The 25,141-nt window shown below is 28.6% G+C and overlaps 4 protein-coding genes across 13 annotated transcripts in view; 2 read left to right on the top strand and 2 right to left on the bottom strand.

The window, feature by feature from the left end:
- LOC100644421 overlaps positions 1 to 10,347 on the bottom strand; it is an 88,462-nt gene extending 78,115 nt beyond the window's left edge. For 4 of the 8 annotated variants that reach the window (XM_048408115.1, XM_048408119.1, XM_048408120.1 and 1 more), the window contains exon 1: positions 10,087 to 10,347. The gene's annotated coding sequence lies outside the window, so the exon portion shown is untranslated. The remainder of the gene's footprint in view (positions 1 to 10,086) is intronic. The other 4 variants (XM_048408121.1, XM_012318589.3, XM_048408122.1 and 1 more) reach the window with 1 other exon arrangement.
- Positions 10,348 to 12,937: 2,590 nt separating this feature from the next.
- LOC105666747 (transmembrane emp24 domain-containing protein 7) lies at positions 12,938 to 14,556 on the top strand. 2 transcript variants are annotated; one of them, XM_048407945.1, is made up of 3 exons: positions 12,938 to 13,253; positions 13,526 to 13,714; positions 13,859 to 14,556. In XM_048407945.1, exons 1-3 carry the CDS (start codon positions 13,098 to 13,100, stop codon positions 14,072 to 14,074), a joined length of 561 nt encoding a protein of 186 aa, XP_048263902.1. In that variant the 5' UTR covers positions 12,938 to 13,097; the 3' UTR covers positions 14,075 to 14,556. The 2 variants fall into 2 exon arrangements, with proteins under 2 accessions (XP_048263902.1, XP_012173983.1); XM_012318593.3 differs by having other exon boundaries at positions 12,939 to 13,253; positions 13,526 to 13,762.
- A 422-nt stretch (positions 14,557 to 14,978) lies between these two features.
- LOC100645897 (CDK5 regulatory subunit-associated protein 3) lies at positions 14,979 to 18,131 on the top strand. Of its 2 annotated transcripts, XM_003402321.4 has the most exons (9): positions 14,979 to 15,126; positions 15,527 to 15,701; positions 15,780 to 16,018; positions 16,088 to 16,358; positions 16,431 to 16,561; positions 16,633 to 16,896; positions 16,987 to 17,198; positions 17,271 to 17,442; positions 17,521 to 18,131. In XM_003402321.4, exons 1-9 carry the CDS (start codon positions 15,121 to 15,123, stop codon positions 17,590 to 17,592), a joined length of 1,542 nt encoding a protein of 513 aa, XP_003402369.1. In that variant the 5' UTR covers positions 14,979 to 15,120; the 3' UTR covers positions 17,593 to 18,131. The 2 variants fall into 2 exon arrangements, with proteins under 2 accessions (XP_003402369.1, XP_048264160.1); XM_048408203.1 differs by lacking the exons at positions 14,979 to 15,126; positions 15,527 to 15,701 and having other exon boundaries at positions 15,813 to 15,858; positions 15,933 to 16,018.
- On the bottom strand, positions 17,996 to 22,859 carry LOC100644538. Its single transcript, XM_012318594.3, has 5 exons — positions 21,221 to 22,859; positions 19,579 to 19,813; positions 18,627 to 18,791; positions 18,412 to 18,521; positions 17,996 to 18,334 (listed from the first exon to the last, which is right to left on the bottom strand). Exons 1-5 carry the CDS (start codon positions 21,351 to 21,353, stop codon positions 18,168 to 18,170), a joined length of 810 nt encoding a protein of 269 aa, XP_012173984.2. The 5' UTR covers positions 21,354 to 22,859; the 3' UTR covers positions 17,996 to 18,167.
- Positions 22,860 to 25,141: the final 2,282 nt, after the last annotated feature.

The following is a 25,141-nucleotide window of genomic DNA, read 5'->3' as shown; positions in this document are numbered from 1 at the left end:
TACGAATGAGAATTATCTATGTACTTACTATTTCAAACCAGACTAAGGCATTATTCAAACAGAACATTCGAAAAATGAATTTTTAAGGATGATTTGATGAAAATGATTTAAAAATGGTTATTTAAATGATATATTATCCCATTTGATTAGATGTCATTTTGAAATAATTATGTGTTGGTTTATTTGAATGGACAAATGATTTTTCTGAGAATTATTTTATTATTTATCTATCATATAAAATAAGTTTTTATCTTATTTGAAATTTTGCGTTTGAACAAATGTTTCCTGAAATAATATTTGAAATAATTTCTAATTGTATCGTATGAACATTGTTAATTGCGTCAAAAACACTGATTTTCTCACAACGTCTTATGTATATCATCTCAGACATTTATTATTCAAGGATAATTAAAATTAAAACAATACTGACAACGGGTATCATTACATTGAAAAATAATTAAAATTAAAAACATTTCATATTTCATCTAAGAGAGTTAACTAAAATGGAAAATTATTTGAAAATATGAATAATCTGATCTTGACACATAATAAAGTTATTTTATGTTATCTGTAAAAGGAAAATAATAACGTAATTGAAACAACTCATTTATTCATATTGCTATTTCTTATTTTTATGAAAAAAAATTATCTAACCGTGTTTCAAAGGAATACACAGAAGTGCTATAAAATAAACCAATGACTTATCTATAATGATCTCCCTAATTATTTATCTTCTTAAATCTTTTTCATAAATGTTAATGAAGCGATCTTACTTATTTCATTATTCGACGAGTCGTTTTCTACTTCATGCATCGTGTATACACGGTCGCGCTAATTAAGCCCCGTTTGCTTTCACGCGCGGTGACAGATGTTGGATTATGCTCCGGAAACTTTAATTGTAGGTAAATTCGTAGAAAGAAATGCTGTGGATGGAATGGGTAATATAATGCCGCGGAATGAAGGTATAACGAGTCTGGTAGAGCGCGTTTGCAAGTCTGCATTGCTTTGTGGTCCATAACTGAAACCAGACTACGCAGCAACAAGAAACAGGTAGATACGTTAGCTGGACGTGCCTCTCTCGAAAGAGGATCCACGTCAGTTTTCTTCCGCGGTTAGATGAATGGGGGGGGGGGAGTCCTGAATCTCGCCGTCTGCAGTATCTAATAATAGCGGCACGTTGCATGTTTCTCTTTCTAGCCAGTGAGCCAGCGTTTCGAGAATCGATACCAATGCTCTTAACGTACGTGCAAAATGGTGCACGTGTACATTCTACATGCATATATACATGTATACGTATTGACATTGAAAATGAGTCAAGTACATCATGTCTCGTTTGTATTAGTTAAATTAGTCGAATCCAAATCACTTGACCTGAAGTTTGTGTTTGTACAAATCAAACATAAAACTAATTAAACAAGAAATAACACTATGTTATGCATTGTAACGCTAGATTTATGATATAAGTAAAGTCAGGGAAAGTCTATGATTCGAAATAAGGTGAAATTGAGAATAACAAAATTGAGCAAGAGCCTTTACTTCAGAGAATTTGGAAATTTCTCTACTTTGAGACTAGTTCTTAATTAGACAAGAGTGGACAATTGATAGGAGATTTCTACATGACATAATAAGTTGAATACGTTGATTCAAATTTTTTCAGGTAAGTCAAGAATTATCCCGATACACGTATAATCGATAAATTTTCAAATTTAATTTGAATTTTCAAACTCGATTTTTTAAAATATAAAGCCTACAACGTAATTTTATCATTCTTAATTTTAGTCTTATTTTGAGTCATAGGGTCTTCTTTGACTTCGCTTGTGCCATAAATTTAGGTCCACGATGTACAGCAACTGTTATTCCTTTCAAGTCAAGGCATATGTATTTGAAAGAACTTTAGTTTCATTCGAGATCGTATTTCAAGTCAAGCAAGATAATAATAAGTTCGCATTGGTAAGGTAGTATTAGTACTAATTACGCAATTAATATTAAGTAGTATTAAGTACTCGAACACAAGTAACCTGAACTCGAGTGTCTTAACTAATGAGAACCATCATAGAAACTTGTAGGAATATTTCAAAACACGTAAACACCAGGTTCACACTGGTAAAGTTGTTTGAATTCAGATGCTTGAATGAATTATAGTGTTTGTAAATATAAAGACAAAGTTCTTCCAAAGTTCTTCATATATATGGAAATACAATATGTTTTCACTGATGATCAACTTTAAAAATTGGAAATAGCAGTGTTTTAGGAATTCCTTTTGTCATATGTACATCTTGCTGTTTTATCTTTCAAGTATGTGATTTTTTTGGCTAGATTACAATGCAATATTAATGCTTATAACAATTGCAAGAAATGATTAATAGTAAAATATAGAATGCTTTAAAATGCTGGAACAACTATAGTACAGCAGTATGGAGGGGAGCAAGAGGAAATAGGTGCAACGGGACACCAAGGCAATAGACGATAGTTTTGGTCTTAGTTTAGTCGTTAATTTTTAATTGCGAATTAGTTTAAGAGTTCTATTTGCTGTAAACTGAGCCAATTAAGTTCCTTTTTTAAGGCCATTGAACTAGAAAAGAAAACTCAAGCAGAAGAAATGCAGCATAATAGTATCATTATTAAAACATTAACTATAGTATATTTTTATTGTGAAAATATAATAACTTGATACCGGTGTTATTTTTAGAAAATATAAGAAAATTTTTCTACAAATTGTTGTATTTTTTAAACTAATTGAAATATTGACATGAAAAAATATAATTGAAACATATAATAAAAACCTTCCAATTATTATTTGCACATATTATTTACTTAATATTATTCGAATTAAATATCGTTTGAAACAGTTATATTTATTTTATATTTACACATGAAAGTGCAATTATTATTATTATTCTCACACTTGGTGAATTTGTCAGGAAAATAAATGCGATAAACGGATACAAAATGTATTCTTTTATATATATCTTTAAAAAATGCATATAAAATACACAAAATATGCAAAATGTGCAAAATAATAAATAAGATTTTTAAGTTCCACTATACATATTATCTATTTTCTACAAGATGTATTTGCAGGAACATCCGTACTTTAGTGTTTAATCGCAAATATGACGTGTCACGATTTTCTCGAAGTGTTAGAACATTTCCATTAATAGCTCCAAAATTTTTCATAATCGAGTCAATAAAACATACACAACTATAGGAATACTAATACAACTATGTATCAGTGACACCTAATAGAAAATAAAAAATTTTCCCACACAGTGAACAACGCGATACCATCGTCATCCTTAACCCCTTAACCTACGGTTTACATTCGAGAATTTTGGGCCGAAAACGTAAACAAGCTCGTACAGCCTTCGAGCCAAGTTCGCACGACATGTGTAGTATGTACTACGGGCCCTGCCCGTAATATTTACGTTTGGTCTGATTATCTACTCTCTATAAAACTATCTCTATAAAACTACTAAATTAAATAAAACGTACAATACCTACTTATACTTATTCAGTAATAGTATTATTACGGAAGGCAATAATTGCTGCATAAATGGAAACACAGTAACGTGGATGGTAAAAGCTGCGTCGATTGCAGCAGTGCTAAATAATAGCGACGCGACAGCAGCAAATACCGCAGCTGATCGAATACTAATTAAAAAACGTACAGAAGAATCTCGTATGCACTGTGTTTTATTTATCTTTTCATGAATTTGTTCATATTATCGTTACTCCGGTCGGTACAAAAAATTCTGTCAGAATTAAATTAATTAGTTCAAGACGACAAACATTGTAATTTCTTCCTTCTTGATAAAAAATATAAATACAGGTATCTGTGTTTGAAAATAATTGCTTGTATTTTATTGTGCTTGTATTATTATGCACCGTTTATTTTAACTTATATAAGCTAATTTATATTTTAATTTTGTTGAATTTATCCTACGAAATGTAAGAAAAACATAAATATAAAAAAAGCTCTACGTCATTTCTCATTTTACATACGTAATAAGTACAAACTTCTAGTTCAAATATCTTTTAAATTAATTATTTTTAGACAAGATATTACAAACACTATTATTAATAATTTTAATAATTTCTTATAAAAAATCAAAACTTGCATTCATTAGCGTATAAAAAAGAATGTATTCTTGCTGAAGAAACTGATGAACTTGAAAACGGTAACCTTGAAGGAATAAAGTCGCGAATCGCAGTATTCACACTTCTCAATCAACAAACGTAATACAATTCTCTGCCTCGAAAGAACTAATGAAAGTACATATTTAGGAATCCAATTGCTGTTCAAAAATACTCAGATATGTGTCTATTTTTTACCATTTAATTAAAATACTGTGAATAAAAAAATCAGACATTATATGGTTTATATATCAATATTGAAATAAAATATATAAATATATTAAAGTTCCGTTTTTTAAATTTAATGGAATTACTTAAATTCAAATTTTATTTCAAGTTTATACAAAAAAAATTAGTTTAAAATCGTTTAAGATTTTTATAACCCGACGATGTTTCATGGTACCTCTCATATAAAAATGAATCGTATATGCTTTAGTATAAGATGGTACCGAATCTCAAAGGTAACACGTTTAACTCGACAAAGAGAAGATTTCATTGTGTCTACGTGACTGAGGCTTTTTGATATTAGGTTAATTTATATTGTTACATTTTTTAAAGAATTTAGTGTTATAATCAATTTTTTCGGGGTGGTAATTTTTATATTACCCACTTGTTTTATATTACACGTGATTGTTAGTTATCACCACCACTATATGCATTTATGCCCTACTGATTATGATAAATACTTATACTTAGGATATAATATTATTTGAACAGCTTTTAAATATCTAGAATAAGAATTGTAACACCTAATTGAATATAGATGTCAGAAGTTAATTTCGAGTGAAATGAAATTATTTTTGATTTAAAAGAAACAATTGTTTCTTTTTTAGATATCCATTTTCGTTATGTGCCCGCTTGCAGTCAGGTTACTTAAATTCAAAACTTGTATAAACAAGACATTCATAGACCCGAGTCATTTAAATTCTAGTAACTTAACCGACCTAGAGAGGGATTCAGTATTCTTATACTTGTAAACGGTAATATACATATACAGGATCCGGTAGAATAACATGTAAAAGCGGACACAATGTAATTGTATAAAAATAAAAAAAAGAAAAATAAAATTTTTTAATTTTCGGTTTAGTTTTCGAGAAAATTGAGTTTGAATATTTATCAAGTATACTTGAACATGGCTAATTCCGTACCGAACAAAACTAAATAATCAACAGGAAGTCATATTACGTACAAAAACAAATCGAAAATGTAGAATAAAATTTTTTCTCGGGACGCTTTATTTCAAATAAAAACAAATTTGAAAATTTATCATACACATGTACTAGGCCTATTCTTAGCGAAACATGTTCAAACTACATTTTCTTAAAAATGAAGCTTTAAGCGGAAAAATCTTATTGTATATTTTCGATTTATTTTCACACGCAAAATGACCGCTTGTCGATTATTTAATCCTGACCAGTCCGGAATTAGCCATGTTCAAGTATAAATTTTTAAATTTGATTCTTTCGAAAACTACACCGAAAATTAAAAGAATTTTATTCTATCGTTTTTTCTTATTTTTACATAAGGAATCACATCGTTCTTGCTGTTACTTGTTATTTGATCGGACCTTGTATATAGCCATTTATACAACGATACTACGCGCATCGTGTATCGCGGTAAATTAGTCTGGCTAGAATAAAAGTCGTCAACGAAGCGTTACAAATGCACGTTTTTTCCAATCTACATTGGCTGTGGATTGCCCGCTAATTATTAAAGAAGAGATTCTCTCAATTATACGCCAGGACGTTGACCTGTCTATTTGCAAATGTCGCGACGGTGAAAAGTAGAGTTTATCGGACGTGGATGGTAAGAGATCGATAGAACAACGTGTATAACGTTCCGTTCACGTGCGAACATACTAAGGTATAAGCAGGTACACTTTTATGACTTACAGTAAATTTATTTCACAATGTATTTTCCCTCCCTGGCATGGCCAGTTTTCATGTTTCTTGGTTACAATTTTGGAGAATTTGTAGTACTGTTACGAATGTTTCATAGTTATATGGTAAAGTAAGTTACGAATTGAATGGATAAATGTATTAGGTTGTTGCATAAACATGTCACTTTTCTAATAAACAAATTATTTGTATATTGTTTTGCTTAAAAAGCATCGATTTTATCAATTCTAAGGCACCAAGATCCATTACTACCTTCATTGATTTGATAATATTTTTAAAGTAATTATATACATATTTTTTACTTTTTTCCGAGTATAATATACAGTTTCCAGATCATTTTTCCTTTTGAATATATACTTAACTGAACTGCTCCGAAATAATAAATGTATGGATACAGATGATTCTTACTATAAATAAAAATTTGTATTCTAACTAAAACAAATTACGCTATTAATGCCATAAAATAAGTATTACCGAGAATAGTATTTATTATGAAACAACCTGATATTAGATTATCCTATATGTATTGCAACTCTTTTCATATATGTATGTATTAAATAAAGATAAACAATTACGTATCGATAATTAATCACTGATATATTTTCTAGATTAATTTTGCTATAAAATCACAAAATCTTAGGCGTATGTTTCGTAACATTCTGCATATCATTACCTGAATTACGATAGCTTTTCTATCAGCTTAATAGAATTTTCTGTAAATACTTACTCCATTGCTTGGAAATTAGATAATAACAACAGAAAATACAAATATGATAACAAGAATAAAACAAACGACTTTTTTAATGTAATTATTTTAATATTTTTATATAATAATTTATTTATAATTTATTCAAGTATCACTTTATAAATTTTTAGATTTTTATAATTTCTATTAAATATTTGTTTGAAACTAGAATCATCGTTTACGACTCATAAACATATTATATTTATTAATATATATTAATCACAAAAAGCAATTGTATAAACATTTCGTTCACGATTTCAAGCTTTTTTCGCAAATTTTTCATTTATTATAATAACCGACGGATGTTGAATGCCACGCTAGTTTTTCAGGGATTGCCCGTAGTGCCACGATGAATTTTTTAATATGCGATACATATATAATGTTCAAATATTACCTATAAGAAATATGTTACAATGGATTTATCTCACTGAGGTCACCGGTGACCCCCGTGGCGCTGAAGTGCGATATATTGAAGAGTTATTACTCATTAAGGTAAAACACGGAAAAATCATGAACAAAATATCATGATAACGAAATTAAGGTTTCCATCTTTCCATATGAAAGCTTGCTGAGAAAACCACGTCATGAATTAAAAGCAACATTGGGAAAGGCTAGAATTGTGCGACGATTTTGCAAAATATGTTATGAAAAAAACTAAAAAACGCTAAGGAAGACAACTACAAAAAACTATAGTAAAAAAAGTCGTGACATATTGTGAAGACTGTGCTAGTTCACCCTTTCTTTGTTTGGAGTGTTTTCAATACGACACATCGCAATATGTACACATAATGGATCTATATTTCATGTATAAATAGAACTATTTTTATGTGTTTTATACTGCATTAATTTCATCACACCATTGTAGTAACGATATTAATGATAATGATGTTTATAACTATTAACATTTGTTCAAATTATATGTTTCTACTAATCTTGGCGCGTCGGTCACCGGTGATTCCCCTGGCATTCAATGTGTTAAGTATAAGATTAGGTAGTATACTGTCACTGTAGTTTTTACATTTAGATGCATATCCAAGTATGTGTGTACATTGAAAACATTGGAGAAAATTTATTAATAAACCGAGTATTTCAGCATCGCGTCCGTCAACCTTGTTTCGTTTATTTGTTATATTCGGCTATATTTAACGTTCGTTACATTACAGCACTCGCGATTCGTGATAACCCAACATCGCTACCCTTGATTAATCATGGAAATTGGCGGAGAAATCATAAAAAAGGACGTAAAATCAACATGATGATTGAAATATAATTGTAAGATGAAACAAAACAAATATATGATTATAAATTTACTAATGTTATATAGGTACATGTTATCTTAACTATCTTAGTATATGTAACATGGACATAAATTAATGTAAAATTTTTAGAAAGAACATTTAAATAAACTTCGTTTTTGCAAAAATCGAGTTTGAAATTTGTAAAATATACATATTTCAATATGGGTAATTCCGGATTGGGCAGGAACGAATAATCGACAAGAGGTTATTCTACGTACGAAAATAAGTAAAGAATGTAGTACAAAATTTGTTCATAGAGCGCTTCGTCTTTAAAAAAATAAGATTTGAAAATTCCAGGCCTATTCTTAACTAAACACGTTCAAATTCAATCTTTTTGGAAACGAAACTTTAAACAGAAAGATTTTATTGTACATTTTTCACTTATTTTCATATGTAAAATGTCCTCCTGCTGATTGATTACTCCCACCCGGTTGGTAATTACACAAATTCATATATACTAAATAAATTTTCAAACTAGGCTTTCTCGAAGACGAAGTCTCAAATAAAAAAATTTTATTCTATGTATACATTCGATTTATTTTTTCATCTAGAATCACTCTATATATGCAGCCGTTTTAAAATAAATGTTCTAGTAAGAAGTAACCGAATAATCTAAAATGAACATTAGCCAACAAATTACATATACAATAATTATTTAAATTACAATAAGTATCGTAATTAGTTCGATCTTTAAACTTATATGAATATTGCTACGGATTTTTAATATGAAAGTACAGAAAATGTATTTTAATAATTCAAAGAATAATTTATTAATAACCATTCACTTCAACATTTAAAATAGATATTTTTAAAAATGTTAAAATGGAACCGATTCTTTAATTTTTCTATTTTATGCAAATATACTATGTACATAAACCTTTCAAAATATTTCTTACTTTCATTTTGCAAAATGCCTCTGCAAAATGTTTTTGCAAAATTATTTACAGTTTGAACCCTAAATATTAATTAATTGTTAAAACCCACCAACCTACATTCTAAACTTCCAAAACATGTCGCACGATACAACGTAGAGACACTGATCCTATATCGATTGCGTCCGAAAGTGTAATTTGATAACAAAAATAATACTATAACAACGACGGGAAAATATCGCAATATCTCTTAAACTTTTTCAATACTATATATCATTTTACCACGAAAAATTAATACCAGTAGAATAAAAAATAAATAAATAATGAATTTAGCAATAAATTTAATAAGTATCGGAAACATAAATACAACGAATAATATTTCTAATATTTTATTTCAATACTGTATAAACTGGAAGAATTTTGCTGTTGGGCAGATTATTTCAAAATACTGTCATAAAGTCTTTCGTGTATTGCCTTACGGGTACATTCAAAGAAATATTCAGTAGGTAAAATGCTTCTTTGTGACACCAATTCAATTCTAGCTAAAACAATGCACGAATTTCAGAGGTCAGAAGAGTACTAACTCGTGAAAACCATCAACCAATTTTTTCAATATTTCTTCTACAATACTATTTTAAATATTAAGATATATGTAGAAAAAACAATTACTTGTCTTGAGTAATCACATGTAAATAAACACAAAAAAGACCAATAGAATAGTTATCGCTAAACTGCAGATTTCTATGCAATATCATGTTTTTATGAATGTAACTACAGAAGTAGAACCCAGTTCCTGAGTTTAATGTTTTATCCAACTGTATCTTTCCAACGTCGGATAATATTTCAGAAAACAAAATATGGAAAAGTTGTTAAAGGTATGCATCATTTTCCGTTCAATTTTTCTTAAAACATTAAGAATCTTCTTTGACAAAATAAGAGTAAGATTGAATTTTAAAAATTCATAATCGGATTAAATAGAGATTTGTGTCATCCACCAAATATTATAACCAATACTTTATTTTACATATCTTATATATTTTTATATAGGTATTATGCACACTCTGTATATTTTTACACTGTATATGTTCTACGCATAGACGTTCCAGTGAAGATTATTCGCTTTATCTGAAAGGACTTACTTTATAGATGGCTAGCCTGAAGATTTTTCAAGTCACCGACCTATGTTAAACCAGATCAACATCTTCTGTCTTGAACTCCAATAATAAGTGTTCTTTTTCTCACGCGCGTTACTTTTTATCAGTTTTTCACGGTAGAAACATAAAAATTGTTTTCACGTATAAATTTCTTGTAACTGTGCAAAAGAAACATTTCTCGATAAAAATAATACTGGCAAGAGACGAGAGAGGTGTACAAGGGACCTGCCTCCTACCGTTGTCGTTCGAAAACTCATGGTGCGAGCTTGATGCGATCGTGTGCTGCTTCCCCCACTCCTATGAAGTTAATCGTAGTGGAGAAACCCCTCATGTTGTTCGTATTTCGAACCTGACTCTTCGTGTATACACGAATACGTGTGTATATACACTATCGCTCAAAAGTTGAATACATATGTTACTGATAAAGGATTCTTCAATTTTGCACACATTACTTGCAATTGACACTTTTATTTTATATACAATTTTGTATATACATTTATTATTATTATTATGTATGCATAATAACGCCTTGTAACGCCATATTATATGTATACATGTACATAATTTCTAATTTCTAATACTACACCTCTAATTTCTAACCTACATTATCTAAACCTTATTATTCTAAATCTATATGCGAGTTACAAATAATACGTGATATTAATATCTTTGCACATACAGAAATTGCTAAATGCGAATAAAATGAAAGTTCTAAAATTCTAATTGTCCTTTACACATACAGAAACTTTTGACGGATAGTGTATGTATGTATATACACAGTCTCAAACAGAACGTGGTCATTACATATTCACGAACCGTGTATGTGTACGACGTAGAGCATAGTGCTCCAAGATTTTTTATAAAAATTTATTTTTTGAATACTATTTATAAATAAGTATAGTAAAGACAATAAATATAGTTAAATCGTAAAAAACGTATACGTTCAATTATATGAAAAATAATAAGTAATTATATATGCAAATATTACTTAATTAATTACATATACATGTAAAATCATGACTATTTGTAGCGGTGGTACACGTAATAGGTGCGGAGTATACGAAGACATCGATATACGTACATATAATAATCACTCTTTAATAGAAATATATTAAAAATATAATCCTAAGAATATCTGTGTTTCAAAATATCAATACATATCAATTTTGCCTATTACGTATTTTAGTTTCTAAATGTTAGTTAGCATTTCTTTATTATTTTCAGAAATTATTTTCATCATTTTCAGAAATACTGCATGAAAACCTCCGGTACACTTTAACTTTGATTAAACTCACATTGATTTTGTGATTTACATAGTAACACATAAAATTTAAAACTGCTTGCAGATATCATTAAGGATCATTCAAGCATGCTATGCGGAATTATAAAAAAAATCGTGACTGTTATTGCCATACCAGCAAGGAGTCTAGATTATATGATAGGACGTATACATATGTATGTATATATATGGTATTACATTACACAAGTATACACACGTATATGTATGTGCATAGTAACTATGCACATGTATACACTACACTGTCCGCTTATCTACACAATATAATCTACGTAATCGCGATTTCATTTTTCTGTCTCGAAAATATCAGATCTACTTCAGACATAGCTTTAACAATTACAGTTAAATATTTAATTATTACAAACTAGATGTTAATGTTTCAAGGGATTTTTCTTTTTTTTTATAGTAGTTCTTTTATAGTATATTTTTAATTTTACAATCTATTGTACTTGCTTGAAATAATTTTTGGGGTGACATATATTTTTTCACATCCTTTCACGCTTGATTTCTTTTTACAATGAAAAGAATCTTTATACTGCTCTGCCCCTCTTTTGAACGCCCTCCGTGCCCTTCGATACACGTGATTTGTTCTGCAACACACTTCCATGAATAAGTAACATAACAGACGAGGAGACTATATTAGAATAGGAGGCGGGGCCTTAGGGCGCCTCACGTAAATACTACTTTACACATACACGTGTCTCCTTGCAGTATTAAAGTCTTTTCTATCTGATAGGAAGTATACACAAGACCTGCAAATCATTCTATATTCTAATTGCATACATGGAAATAAGTTACGTATGAAAATATATACATATAAAATATTTCACCTATGTAACAAAATTTAATCGCACCTAAAAACAATTATTCAAAACTAAAACTTTCTAAGATTAGACATAAAAATTTATACGTTTAAATTTCTTAATATGAATAAATGTTGATTGAAGTTGCAATATATTGTTATTTAAACATTATTCATCTATTCCAAAAAAGGAAGTATTGAGAAATTGACACTTTGAAACAACTTCCGGTTTCTAGAATTATGCAATACACGTAGAGGAAACTATTTAATATTCTTCTAAGTCATAAGCACGTGTATTTATTAATACTGTGAAAAAAACGTGATAAAACTTATGTACCCATACCCTATAAATTAATCATTGACATTTGACATTCATTAATTTATGGATCCTTGTAATAATGATATATAAATGAGTTAGTAAAAGATACAGGAAATATAGTTTCTTAATCAAAATATATATCTTTTAAATGACGTGAACATGTCAAAAAATTATAATAAAAAGTAACCTTTTTTTAGGTATGTATTTTTTTAAATCAATAAAATATTTTATATATGTCTGATCAAATTTTTCATTAAATCTTTCTTTAATTGTAACTTTTAATTAATTTCAATTTTCAATTGAAATTTACTCAAAAAGTTTATTTTAAATTTCTTAAAAGATGTTTTATGTAATGTAAAAAGAATTTGAGCATTTTTTCGAATTGGACGTCGCCGCAGTTAATTCCGTTTCAGCGGCGCTCCTGTCGTATTAACACAAGTAATATCCGGCCACGTTAAAATAGCTTGTTTGGTTAAAATATTGGCCGGGTCCTTGATCAATTAATTAAATAGTGTATCTTAAAATCTTTTCCGAATTTAAATGTGAATAATTTATAAAAGACACTAAACTAACGAAGAATGAACTACTGGTCAATTTGTTTGCTGCTTGTCTCGTTGTTTGGTACTATATTACGTACTGGTGGTGTCGAACTATCCTTCGAACTACCTGACAATGCGAAACAATGTTTCTACGAAGAGATCAAACAGAACACGACAGCAATGCTCGAATTCCAGGTACATAGATTATTTATTATTTAATAAGATACTTCTTTTGGTAATGTGTAGTTATTAAAATAAAATTTACAAGCAATATATGTAGTTTATTTCGACGCAATAATGTCAGCCACATTTAATTTTGTAATCGTTACCAACTTGTCATTGAAACACAAACATGTTGCAACTTTGCAATATTGACACTAAAATTTAACATGTTTTCCGAAGAATTCTTTTATAGGTTATGATGGAGGATAAGATGATGTGATTTCAATCAAATAAATGTTTTTTAGGTTGTAACAGGTGGACAATATGATGTTGACGTAATTTTAGAAGCACCGAATACAGAAATCATTTATAAACAAATAAAAACACAATTTGATTCTCATCAATTTACAGCATCAATGTCAGGAGCATATAAAGCCTGTTTTAGCAATGAATTCTCAACATTTTCACATAAACTTGTTTACATGGATTTCAGAGTAAGTGATCAATTATCAGTTGGAGAGCATGTAACTGTTATGACACAGGTAATATATATGTCAATTATTTTTATATTATATGTAAAATATAAAATATCTTGTTTGTAAGATCAAAATAAAAGTCATATAAATATTTTGTTTTAGATGGAGTCTTCGCTTGAAGAAGTACATAAGCATTTGAATAGTATTTTAGACTATCAAACACATCATCGATTAAGAGAAGCGCAAGGTCGTAAACGTGCAGAAGATTTGAATAATCGTGTGCTTTTATGGTCCATTATGGAAACACTTACAATTTTGATCATATCTGTGGGGCAGGTGTATGTTTTAAGGACCTTTTTCACAGAAAGAAAGCGTTAATACATTCATTAGTGCATCTGAAAATAATAATACATTCTTTGTTCGCAATACAATAATTAATCCGTCAGAGTAATGTGGGACACCATCATATTTAATGTTTCACAAATTCTACCAATTATGGTGCCATGTTAACTTTGGCCAGTTGTTTGTTGTGTCCATGCCTATTTTGGGCTGAAAAGTACAACTCCAAAGATACGAAATAATTTAGCAGCAGAAACATGTGGTTTCCTGGAGTATGAGGATGTTGTGTATGCGCGTTCATGTGTGTATAATTTAAATTAAGTTATATAAAGCCTAAGACATTTTAACAAGTACCTGCTCTATTACGAGCTATAAAGGGAATGTGGAATCAATTGGACTGTCTCTTTTAATGATAAATTTTTAAGTTATAACTGTACTTTGGCATTGACAGTGTAACATTGTCATGAAAAATACATTTTTCTTACTGTGAATGTGTAACAATAAACTAGAACATTTGCGTATGAATGTGTTACTTTTTACGATTACTTTTCCCATCTTACTGAAATATTAATATAACTTGTTACAATTGTACTTAATGTATTGAGTGACAAATAAAGAATATCTCAAATCTGCATTTTGTATAATTAACAGAGAAATATGTATAAATTTTACTTTCTGAGTTCTCCTATATATATCCTTTGCTTTACATAACTTAGGATTTATATAAAATAAAATGGCAAATCCTCGTATCCGAAGAATTAATGCATTATCTTTTTTAACTAATTTATAAAAAAATAATTTTAGCATTTAAAGGCGTAAAATATAGTATATCTATTACTAATTTTTATCAATCTGTAATTAGAATATGTGGAATATGTATTCCTACATACACACAATAATATTAATATGTAGTAATCAATTTAAATTCCGTTTTCACGGAAATACGTGTCTTTTAGACAGCCGGCAGAATAACCTTACTGTTACATTCACTTTAATATGCTAACACGACATAAGCAGACTAACAGCTGTTATAACCAAGAAAGAGACGTAAACAAATTTTAGTAAAACTATTAAAGTTTTATATTATGGAGGTAAATTTTTGAATTCTCACGTATCCAATTCAATATTTATTTTTATAAGTTATTAAAAGCCATTTATTTTATTAAATGTATATATAATCAATAATTATTTTTTAACAAAAAAATATTGTATTTATTTAATGCAAGTATAATGATAGTATTTCCTTGTATTTTTTATCACAATAAGGCTTATAATCTTTAATTTTATAGAATTTATAGAATATACTTCTATATATCATATACTTTATAGAATTAATTTATGATTAAAAATATATTAAATTTACTAATAATATTTCTAATGTGATAGTTTATTCATTAATGTTTTCATAATTTTATATAATAACTTTCTTATTTGCAGTATGTGTAATACTTAATACAATTTAAATTATAATTGATGTTATATCTTGTTTAGGAACAGGATATTCCTATTGATATTAATATTGGAAAATTATTAGAATGGTTAATAAACAGAAGACATTGCTCTAAGGACTGGCATGTAAAAGTTTTAAATATCAGAGAAAAAATTAACAATGCAATACAAGATATGCCTGTTCATGAAGAAATTGCAAAATTACTATCTGGGTCATGTATGCTACATAAATATTTTACATTTTATTTTGTTCATAATTCAATTTACATTTATTATTTAATTTTTATTCTTTCAGATATAAATTATTTTCATTGTTTGAAAATAGTAGAAATATTGAAAGAAACTGAAGCTGATACAAAAAATGTATTTGGCAGGTATGGCTCACAAAGAATGAAAGATTGGCAAGAAATATTACGATTATATGAAAAAGACAATTTATATCTTGCAGAAGTTTCTCAGATACTTATAAGAAATGTTAATTATGAAATTCCAAGTACTAAAAAACAAATTCAAAAATTGGAACAAATACAAGCTGTGGGTATTTATTATATGTACATTGTATATTATTATATTTTTATAAATAATATAACATATTTTTACCAGGACTTCGAAAAAAGAGAGGCAGATCATAAAAAATCAGAAAATGCAGCTAGGTCGGAATTTAACTCACTTTGTAAGCAGCTAGGTATTCCTGGAAAACAAATTAAACAGGAATTATCTGAAAAAGTAAAAGAACTTCCAGAAATTTATGAAAAAATTGCTAAAAAGATTAAGTCATTAGAAAAAGTTGTAGAATTCTATTGTGGTTTTGTTAATTATACTCTTGGTAGACAGTATGATGATGGTTGTGTTCCTATGATACGATACATAGTTGGTATGCTAAATTAATAAAAACATTTTTTTAAAAATGTCATATATTATGCTAAAAATATTATAAATTAATTAGATAAAGGAAATACTACTACATATGAATGGATTTATGGCGAAGCTCCATTATCAGTTAATGAACCACCTTTAAATATAAGCTTAGATAATGATGATCTGGAGAAGAAGAAAGTCGAAGATATTGATAACGTTGTATGTGAATCATTGTAAAATGTTACAAATAACTTAGAAAATTTTTCTAAATGTTATCGTCATTAATTTAGGGAATTGATTTTGGAGAAATTGACATAAATGGCGGCATAAACTTCGGCGCTGTTAATTTAGAAGCTGGGGGTGAAATTGATTGGGGTGATGGAAATGTAGAAGAAGCTGTACTTGGAGATATTGATTATAATATTTCTTTAGAAGAATCTGGTATAGTCGTAGAAGCAGCTGGTCATGAAGGTGGAATTGCTACGGGTATTGAAGCATACACAGTCCTTGATAATCCATCTACTAGAAATGATTTTATTAACCAGTTGTTTGAGGTATATATGTTTTTATCTTTTCTAGTTACAAACATAATGCTTTCAGTGATGATTAAAATTTATTTTCTAAAACAAATTATTTTCTTATAGCTGGAAGCATTCCTTAAATTACGTTTATATGAATTCAAAGGTGACGATAGCGTAAATTTCTTAAGCTTCAGTCAATTACAAGATTCATCTTGTATTGTACAAAATTCTACATTAGAAAATAGTCAGAATATGTTAGATAACGTTCAAGTTGTCTTATCTGAAATTTTGGATACTAAAGTTCAGCACTTACATAACATAAAACATTCTGCGAGGTAAACCAAATAATATAAACATTATATTTATATATTATTTTAAAGAAAGTAAAAGTTTATTTTTTTTCATAGATATGTAGATGTCTTAACTTCATCATTAAAACAAAAATTAAGTTTAGTTGATAAAATGATAGCTTTACAAAAATCTGTGAGAGAGAAACGAGAAAAGTGTGCACAAGAAGTTACTACTGTTCGACCTCTTCTTCAATTTCTTATACAGAGAACGAAAGGACTACAAGTAGAGGTATCTGCAATAATTTTTGTTAATAAATTTCATCTGTTAGCATATATTTATTTATTAATTTTCTTTTTCTACTTATAGATTGAAAAAGATATCTCGAAAAAATATAAAAACAGAGTTGTACATTTAACTGGAGGTATAAATATGTTGTAAATAACTGAAATAAAAAGGAGAATATATCTACTGTAAATAAGATTTTATTGCAGAATATATAATATCATATACTATGTAAACAAATTTTCTGTATGCCTTTTTTACATTTTAATGAATACTTACTCCTTTAATAAAATAATAGGGATAAAATGAAAGACGACTGTTTCAATGTATTAAGTTGTCCCAAAAATTCCTTTCGTTTTATAAGGAAATAATAGATGCACAACATTTTTTATTTTATATTATTTTATTGAATTATGTATGATCCATTCTGTTCTACTACTACGAAATTTGTTCTATTACTGCAAAGTAGATCATACATAATACAATAAAATAATATAAAACAAAAAATATCGTACTTCTATTATTGCTATATAGAACGAAAGAAACTTTTGGGACAACATAATATATTGTCTTGTTGATTTCTGATATTACAGAAAAATTTGTACCTTTCATAATAAATGTTACAATATTTATTAAAGTACGCTTCTTATCTTTGGTATGAACACAATATTATTAAATCATAAATTAATGTTCAATTCAGTTATTTATATTTTACAATTCCATACCAAATATTACATGATCATAAAAAGATTTTGCACTAATCTCCAAGGTGAAGAAGTGCATACAGCTTTGGTTGTTGGACACGGATAACGTTTTAAACATTCAGCAAATGAACGATCGCATTCGCACAATCGCTGAGCACATGATCCAGATCCTCCCCAATTTCCATGTTCAACAGCTACGATATAGAGAAAAATATACTTCCAAATAAAAGTAAGTTATTTAAATAAAAATAATGTATTCTACGAAACTAACCGCATACTGGTTTGTAACCGCGATAACATCTCCAATAATATGGTACAAAGTATTCTGAAAATGTTGGACATTCTGTAGCATCATAGCACCAATCATGCATTTTACAACATCTATAAAAATAATTAAATTGTAATTTAAATTAATGTAATTTGAAATCTATGTTTACATCTTTTTATATCATTGTGAATTCAAATATTTATGCATAGAGAACTTACCTATCTATTCCATCTATTACATATCCTGAACCTAAAAAACCACAGTAGCATCCATATCCCTTATAAGCTAAAGGATTACATCCAGTGGCGCATACTACCATGTTATACAAATGTATCACACCTCTTTTAAATCTTTTGTGAGTTGAGATCTGTTCACTATACATTCTAAAACAATGTACATTTTCTGAATAATTAAAAATTATTTTTCTTGTAGTATAAAAAATTTTATACAGGGTTTCGGAAAGGTGAAGATAAGTATAAGTAAGAATAAATAAATTTATTAAAAATAGAAAAAAGAACTTATACTACGTGTTAATGAGATTAAGTAGCTAAAAAAAAGTTTACATGAATTTATGTCCAAAAATACTTCGTTGAAAAGTTACATAAGCGTTCAAAGATTTCTTTCTGGTAAAGTTGTTCTTAAGGATATTCTCAGATTATTGATATATGTAGATTGTCAATATTTCAAAGTTCTCAATTAAAAGGATCAGTATGTTCTGTCAACACAATATTGTTAATGGTTATTAATAAATTGCATTTTCGATGAGAACCTTATTGACAATATTCATGATTGGGGGCATCCTAAGACTCGTCATACAGATTCGTAAACAGACATAAATCTACCATTATTTCTACAACAGCAACAACAACATTCTTGTAGAAGAATGAAATTTCGAGCGTTTGTTATAACTGCCAAAACACTTGACAAAAATTTCTGAACGCTTATAACTGTTCAATAAAGCATTTTTGGACATAAATTGATATGAACTTTTTCTACCTATTTAATTAATAAGTTTTATCCCTACCTTTCCGGACACCTTGTATATGTATATGTAATTAAAATTAATATATCTTATATAAATATCTTTATTAAAAGAAGTAATGCTACACAAATTAGTATAATTTTATTAAAATAAAAGATTGCAAAGTATAAAAAGCATTAAACTCTTACGGTAGTTTATTGTCTCTTGTATGATTGTGTGTAAAATTAACAGATGGAGATTCATGTATATATCCATTTTTCTTTTGGTATTGTATAGGTATCGCATCCCATTTTTCATCATTTTGTTTTATATGAAGATTTTCTTTCTTCCGATCTTTCGTGTAGTTGAATAAAAGTTTATCTTCAGGTAACTTATACGATTCTCTATTTCTAATTAATTTCTGAGTACTTGGATTATTCTTGGCTATAACAAATATTTGGCAATAAATTAAGTAAGATCAAGAAACGTAATAGATATTATGATATTATGCAAAAACAGATTAACTCGGATCACTTAATGATCGCCCTGCACGAAAATTTCTCTGCATATTTTCGAAGTTATTTTCAGAATAAACTATTCATTGCACGAAACGTACTTATGCACGCGCATCGTTTATTGTCATTACAAACTTATTTTATCTCCTTTCCAAGCTAGTTATCTTTGAAATTATTGTAATTTCTCTAGTAATTTGATGGTTCATCATCATTGTCTATATACGATTTCCATGAAATTTATAAATTTAAAATATACATATCACATAAAAATGTATTTATGTTTAGAATGTTATATATTCTAATCTATAGACGATATTAAAATTTCTAATACGAATTATTCATTTTTTTTTTTCGTTCCAATTGTTGACTTAAAAGCGGTCAAAAATGCACGTTTTCAACCGTTCCTTTTCTTTTCTTTCACGCTTACTAAATCCTAATCTCTAGCAACGAGACACACTTCCGTCACGGCACATCTTCCGATTATGTCATTAAAAAAACTTATTCATTAACTGCTGTAGAGTAAACGCGTATTATTTTATGATTCGTTTAATATCAGGGGCTCAGTAAAGGAAGATACGAGAGATGGATTATTCATATAACTTAAGAAAATTGTGCGTAAAGCGTGCAAAAGCTTAATAAGGATATCTTTATGTTTTCAAACACTTGGATATTAGAATAAAGTTATCCTTTCCTATATTATTAAATTAAAATATTGTAGCTATTAGCATATCCCTATCGTAGGAACGTTTTGTAAAAACGTTTGTATGATCTTTTCTTTAGATGAATGCTGATCAACTGCTTCCTCTACTATTTCGTTTTTAAAAAAGAGTATCTGCTTGTACTACTTTTTCCATTAAGTTTCAAACTTCTTCTTAAGAATAATTTGCAAGAAAAAAGAATTTACAATTTGGTAAATTTCGTTGAAGAACCCAAATTATTTAACAAAATAATGTAACAATATTGTGATGTAATTAGATATAGCATGAGATTAGATTCTCATACGAAGATGGAGGAGTACCCATCATGGGTATAGGTAATAACATCGAAGTCGATGCATAAACATTACATTAATATATGAACATTGATAAAAATATATATGTAGCTTTCTTTTATTATTAAGTGGTCAAAAAAAATATTTGCGCATACCATTATTTTTTTATCAGGTTCTACTTTTTATTCTCATAGTATCAAATTGTTATAGTCATATGAAAGCACTACCAAATGACACGAAATTTCATATACTTGAATCTAATTATTTAATATAAAAATACTATAACAAATATGCACAATAAAATGCAAATATTTTTTATAGCCACTGTAAATTATTATGACATACCACGACTTTGATAACAAGGCAGCGTTACAAATATCACAAGGGAAAGAAAGATGAAAATTTTTCGACGAGGTATCATCTGTGGCCAATTAGAGCTATAAAAAATTAACACGGCTTTGACTCTTCTGTGAATCATCGAATATATGTTTTCACAAATACGAAAACAAGCTTTTAATGTCAGCTACGAATTTTAAAGTTATTCAACATGTTACGACCCGTGGGTTCCAGTATCGAAGAATCGTAACGTTCCACACGTGAGCGCATTATTCACTACGCATTATCAATTACGAGGGATTCAGATTTATTGATCAAAATCGATGAAATCAAAGAACGTGGTAAATAACAATATCCTTTCATACTTTGAAATTATTCTCTTTTACACAATCTCGGACAAAGATCGTTATGTTCGTGAAATTCTTGAACATCCAAAAATCTTCAGATATCATTTAAAATTCATCTATGCAACCATCAATCTATATATTTGAACAGGTAAGTCTTCTTCCAAGCAATGTGATCCATCGACGATTTATTTAAAAAATACGCTCATTGCAAATATCATTTTCGTAAATATTTAAAAGTTATCAACCATCTTCATCTGTTGCACAAAATATTGTCTTTTTTATTTTAAAATCAGAACTTTTTTCGTTCGAGTAAATTTCTGTACCGCACTGTATCCACTGTTTTCCAAAATTAGAGCCAAAATCCTTTCATCGGCGGAAGAGTCAAATGAACACTGTCCAGCTTTATCAAATGCTTTTGGTCCATCGATTCCCTCTACCCTCTATGAAAATTTACCCCTTCCTACCACAAAACATTTGACGTGTCATGATTCACTGTTCTGCTGAATTCCGTGACTCCAAGTCTTTCCTTTGGAGCTAGCTACGAAGTACTCGAGGAACGGCACTTAGACTGGTCCTCTTCATCGAGGAGAAGAGACACGAGGCGCTTAGGCGCACTCTGAGAAACCTACTGTTATACTTTCGACGACTTCCTTGAAGCGGAGAATACTCAACAACTTATTCACCTTTTACTCGCTTTTTATTCATCTCCTATCTCGATCGCTGTTTCAATGGTTTATCTTTATAAGTATATTACTTCGTCTTCTTTTATTGTAGGTATCCTTTTGATGGTTATAACTTCTGAAGAAGAGATAACTTTCGATATGATTATGTTTATTAGTCTCGTAATTTAATCCAGTTTCATTCACACGCTATTTTTTATTTATTTTTGGGTAGTTTTATTTCTGTTTCTCCTTTTCAGATCTTTTAGCGAGTATATCCTTCATTTCACTATCTTGGAGTTGTTTTGTTAATACAGTGATATAATAATTTGATTTCTAATAAGTTTGTGTTGAAGTAAATATGTAACGAAAGCTATATAGAACGTTTTTATTTTTGTAAGATGAGATTTCGTTGTAGATGTGATCTAATTTTTAAGTAGTCCAGATCTCTCCCAAAACAAGCTCAGAGGTTAAAGGACAAGCGTAAATGATGCCGCAGAGATTGTTTTAAATTCAAATTCCACGATAATTTTGAACACAAGTAACAATAATTATTTTTCTGATAAAATTGTTTGAATGAATTTATGCCAAATTGTGTAACTTTTATAGAAGATTTGCATTTTTTTAAATTTACATTCTATAATCTTTGCAAAACATTATTTGTGAAATATCTACTTTTGTTAAATATCATTAAAATTCTGTGAAATTGATATCAATTTTTGATATATTATATAAATTTACATATATTAATAAGGTACAAAATTAAATATAAAACAGAGAAACAACGATGACATAATTTTCATTAAAAGTCCAAGATATCGGTCATATCCCAATAGTCAAGTATTGGGAGCAGAAAATTTACCCGTTGACCGACTGGCCGACGTAGTTTGAAATCGCAAAATAGTAGAACGGTAGAACCCAGCTGGTTCGTATTTACTGGTATAGTGAATGGATATGCTACGTTGAATCTAGCGGTATTTTCTGTACTTGCAACAGATGTTTGATGCAGCATACATCAAATAATTTAAAAAATATAAGACTAATATTCATTTGAAATTTTAAGGCTTTATTACATACTCAAATTCTTTATCAAATTTCTGTGGAATACTATATCAAAATCGGGAAAAATTCTTTTGTATTCCATTATGGTTTCCTTAAACATGTAAAAAAAGTATTTAGCACGCCGTTCCATACCGAAAGTTGAAAAACTGACAGGCATACGAATCAGAATTGGACGTTATCAAAATAAATGTTGCTTTAAGTAGATATATATTATATGATCGTAAGCAACTTAAAGCAACGTTTATTTTGTATATATTATTGTTATAATATTATTGTATATTACTATATATATAATATAAATACATATTATTATTTGAAAAATAAATTATCTTAATATTTATTATTTTAGTTGATATATATACATACGTATATCGTTGTTTGATTTAACCAGGAGGACAAATTTATTTTTTTGTGTTGCATTAGATTGCTACTGTAAAATTACGTACTTTCGGCAATTTTTTTTAAATTATTGGACAGTGTTTATTTTTACGAAAAATTTTCATATATACATTTCAAAATCTGGGTACTTCCATCTTTTATACCCTGTTTTGTACTTTTTTTCTTCCCCGCCTTTTATGTTTCTTAATCCGATGAAATGTTTTGACATCAAATGTTTTAAAAGGTGAATATTTATAAATAGATATATGTATTCCTCATACATGTACCAAAAACTGTTATCTTGACTCCATCTTCAATTATTATTCGAAATAATCAAATATTTGGCAAATAAACGATTTAAACATAATCAATTTCTCAAAATAATATTTTGAAATTCCTTGACATACATATACTACATACTTTTATTTTCAAATGTACAATTATGGATAAAAATAAGCAAACAGGTAGGGAAAATGATATCAAAGAAGTTTCGTTAAATACAGCTTCTTTACACAAAAATGTAAATACTATTTTCAATTATTTACTAATTAGTACGTGTACTATAAGAATATGCAATAAAGAAAAGTTAGGTACACTTATTTTTGTCCTCGACTATACTTATTTATTTTCGTCAAAGTAATTATTTACCTTCTTTATCCATTTGTCATTTTCATATCGAACAAAAAGAGGCGAACTTTCATAGACTTTAAAATTTTTAAATGTTATTTATATAAAAAGGATGAAACAAAAATGATAAATAAGTAATTTTCGATTCACTTTTAAAGTATCCAAAATATTCAATGTACAACTTTCAAATCATAAAAGCATTTATGGGCGATTCTCTAATTATTACGTCACCATATAACAACTTCACCGTGTTACTAATCGTTAAAACATGTGTCTCCCATTTTTTATTTTTTATGCTTGACCTTCTCTGATAGAACTTAAAGGAGCAAGACGTGCAATTATTGTGAAATCCGTGCCTTTGAGTAACAATGCCTGCAGCGAGGATTTCAGATCCGATTTCAAAGTCAATCCTCCTGCACCACGAAGGAAAACATCCGTGACACGAGATTCACCGCAGGAAATTGCAAGATCACGCTTGTACACAACCGATAAGCGACAAATAGAACAATGGCCTGTCGAAGAATGAACGTCGTGAATAGTTTCACTACTGTTAAGTATCGTTTGTTGGTGTCGTTGCAGATATCATTTCCTGAATTACGACAGCTCTCCGCGCGTGACGATCAATTCGGATAAAATTTCCCAACAAGGTGTTGAACAATGTTATATAACAATGATTAAGATCATGACATTAAGAGAAACAAGTAATCTGAATCAACCACGTTCTCAGTGATCTTTACGAAAAATCTTTAAGTTACTTTTTGCTATACGTTATAAAATAAATCTTTCTTTTTGTACATTTTACAATCTAAGTCAATCTAAGGGAATAAAAAATATTTATGCGATTTTAAGATAAAGGC

The sequence above is a fragment of the Bombus terrestris genome, chromosome 8 (genome assembly GCF_910591885.1).
Source record: "Bombus terrestris chromosome 8, iyBomTerr1.2, whole genome shotgun sequence".
NCBI lineage: Eukaryota > Metazoa > Arthropoda > Insecta > Hymenoptera > Apidae > Bombus > Bombus terrestris.
This window is presented reverse-complemented; position numbering and strand designations above follow the sequence as displayed.

What these genes read in the sequence shown, in the direction of transcription:
- LOC100644538 (XM_012318594.3), bottom strand. Translation starts at nt 21,353, where the DNA reads ATGATTCACAGAAGAGTCAAAGCCGTGTTAATTTTTTATAGCTCTAAT. An exon ending in GCCTTGTTATCAAAGTCGTG is followed by an intron (nt 19,814 to 21,220) that starts GTATGTCATAAT and finishes TATTTGTTATAG; the next exon opens with CCAAGAATAATCCAAGTACT. An exon ending in CGGTTACAAACCAGTATGCG is followed by an intron (nt 18,335 to 18,411) that starts GTTAGTTTCGTA and finishes TCTATATCGTAG; the next exon opens with CTGTTGAACATGGAAATTGG.
- LOC105666747 (XM_012318593.3), top strand. Translation starts at nt 13,098, where the DNA reads ATGAACTACTGGTCAATTTGTTTGCTGCTTGTCTCGTTGTTTGGTACT. An exon ending in CAGCAATGCTCGAATTCCAG is followed by an intron (nt 13,254 to 13,525) that starts GTACATAGATTA and finishes AATGTTTTTTAG; the next exon opens with GTTGTAACAGGTGGACAATA. An exon ending in ATGTAACTGTTATGACACAG is followed by an intron (nt 13,763 to 13,858) that starts GTAATATATATG and finishes ATTTTGTTTTAG; the next exon opens with ATGGAGTCTTCGCTTGAAGA.
- LOC100645897 (XM_003402321.4), top strand. An exon ending in AAAATTACTATCTGGGTCAT is followed by an intron (nt 15,702 to 15,779) that starts GTATGCTACATA and finishes TTATTCTTTCAG; the next exon opens with ATATAAATTATTTTCATTGT. An exon ending in TATGATACGATACATAGTTG is followed by an intron (nt 16,359 to 16,430) that starts GTATGCTAAATT and finishes TAAATTAATTAG; the next exon opens with ATAAAGGAAATACTACTACA.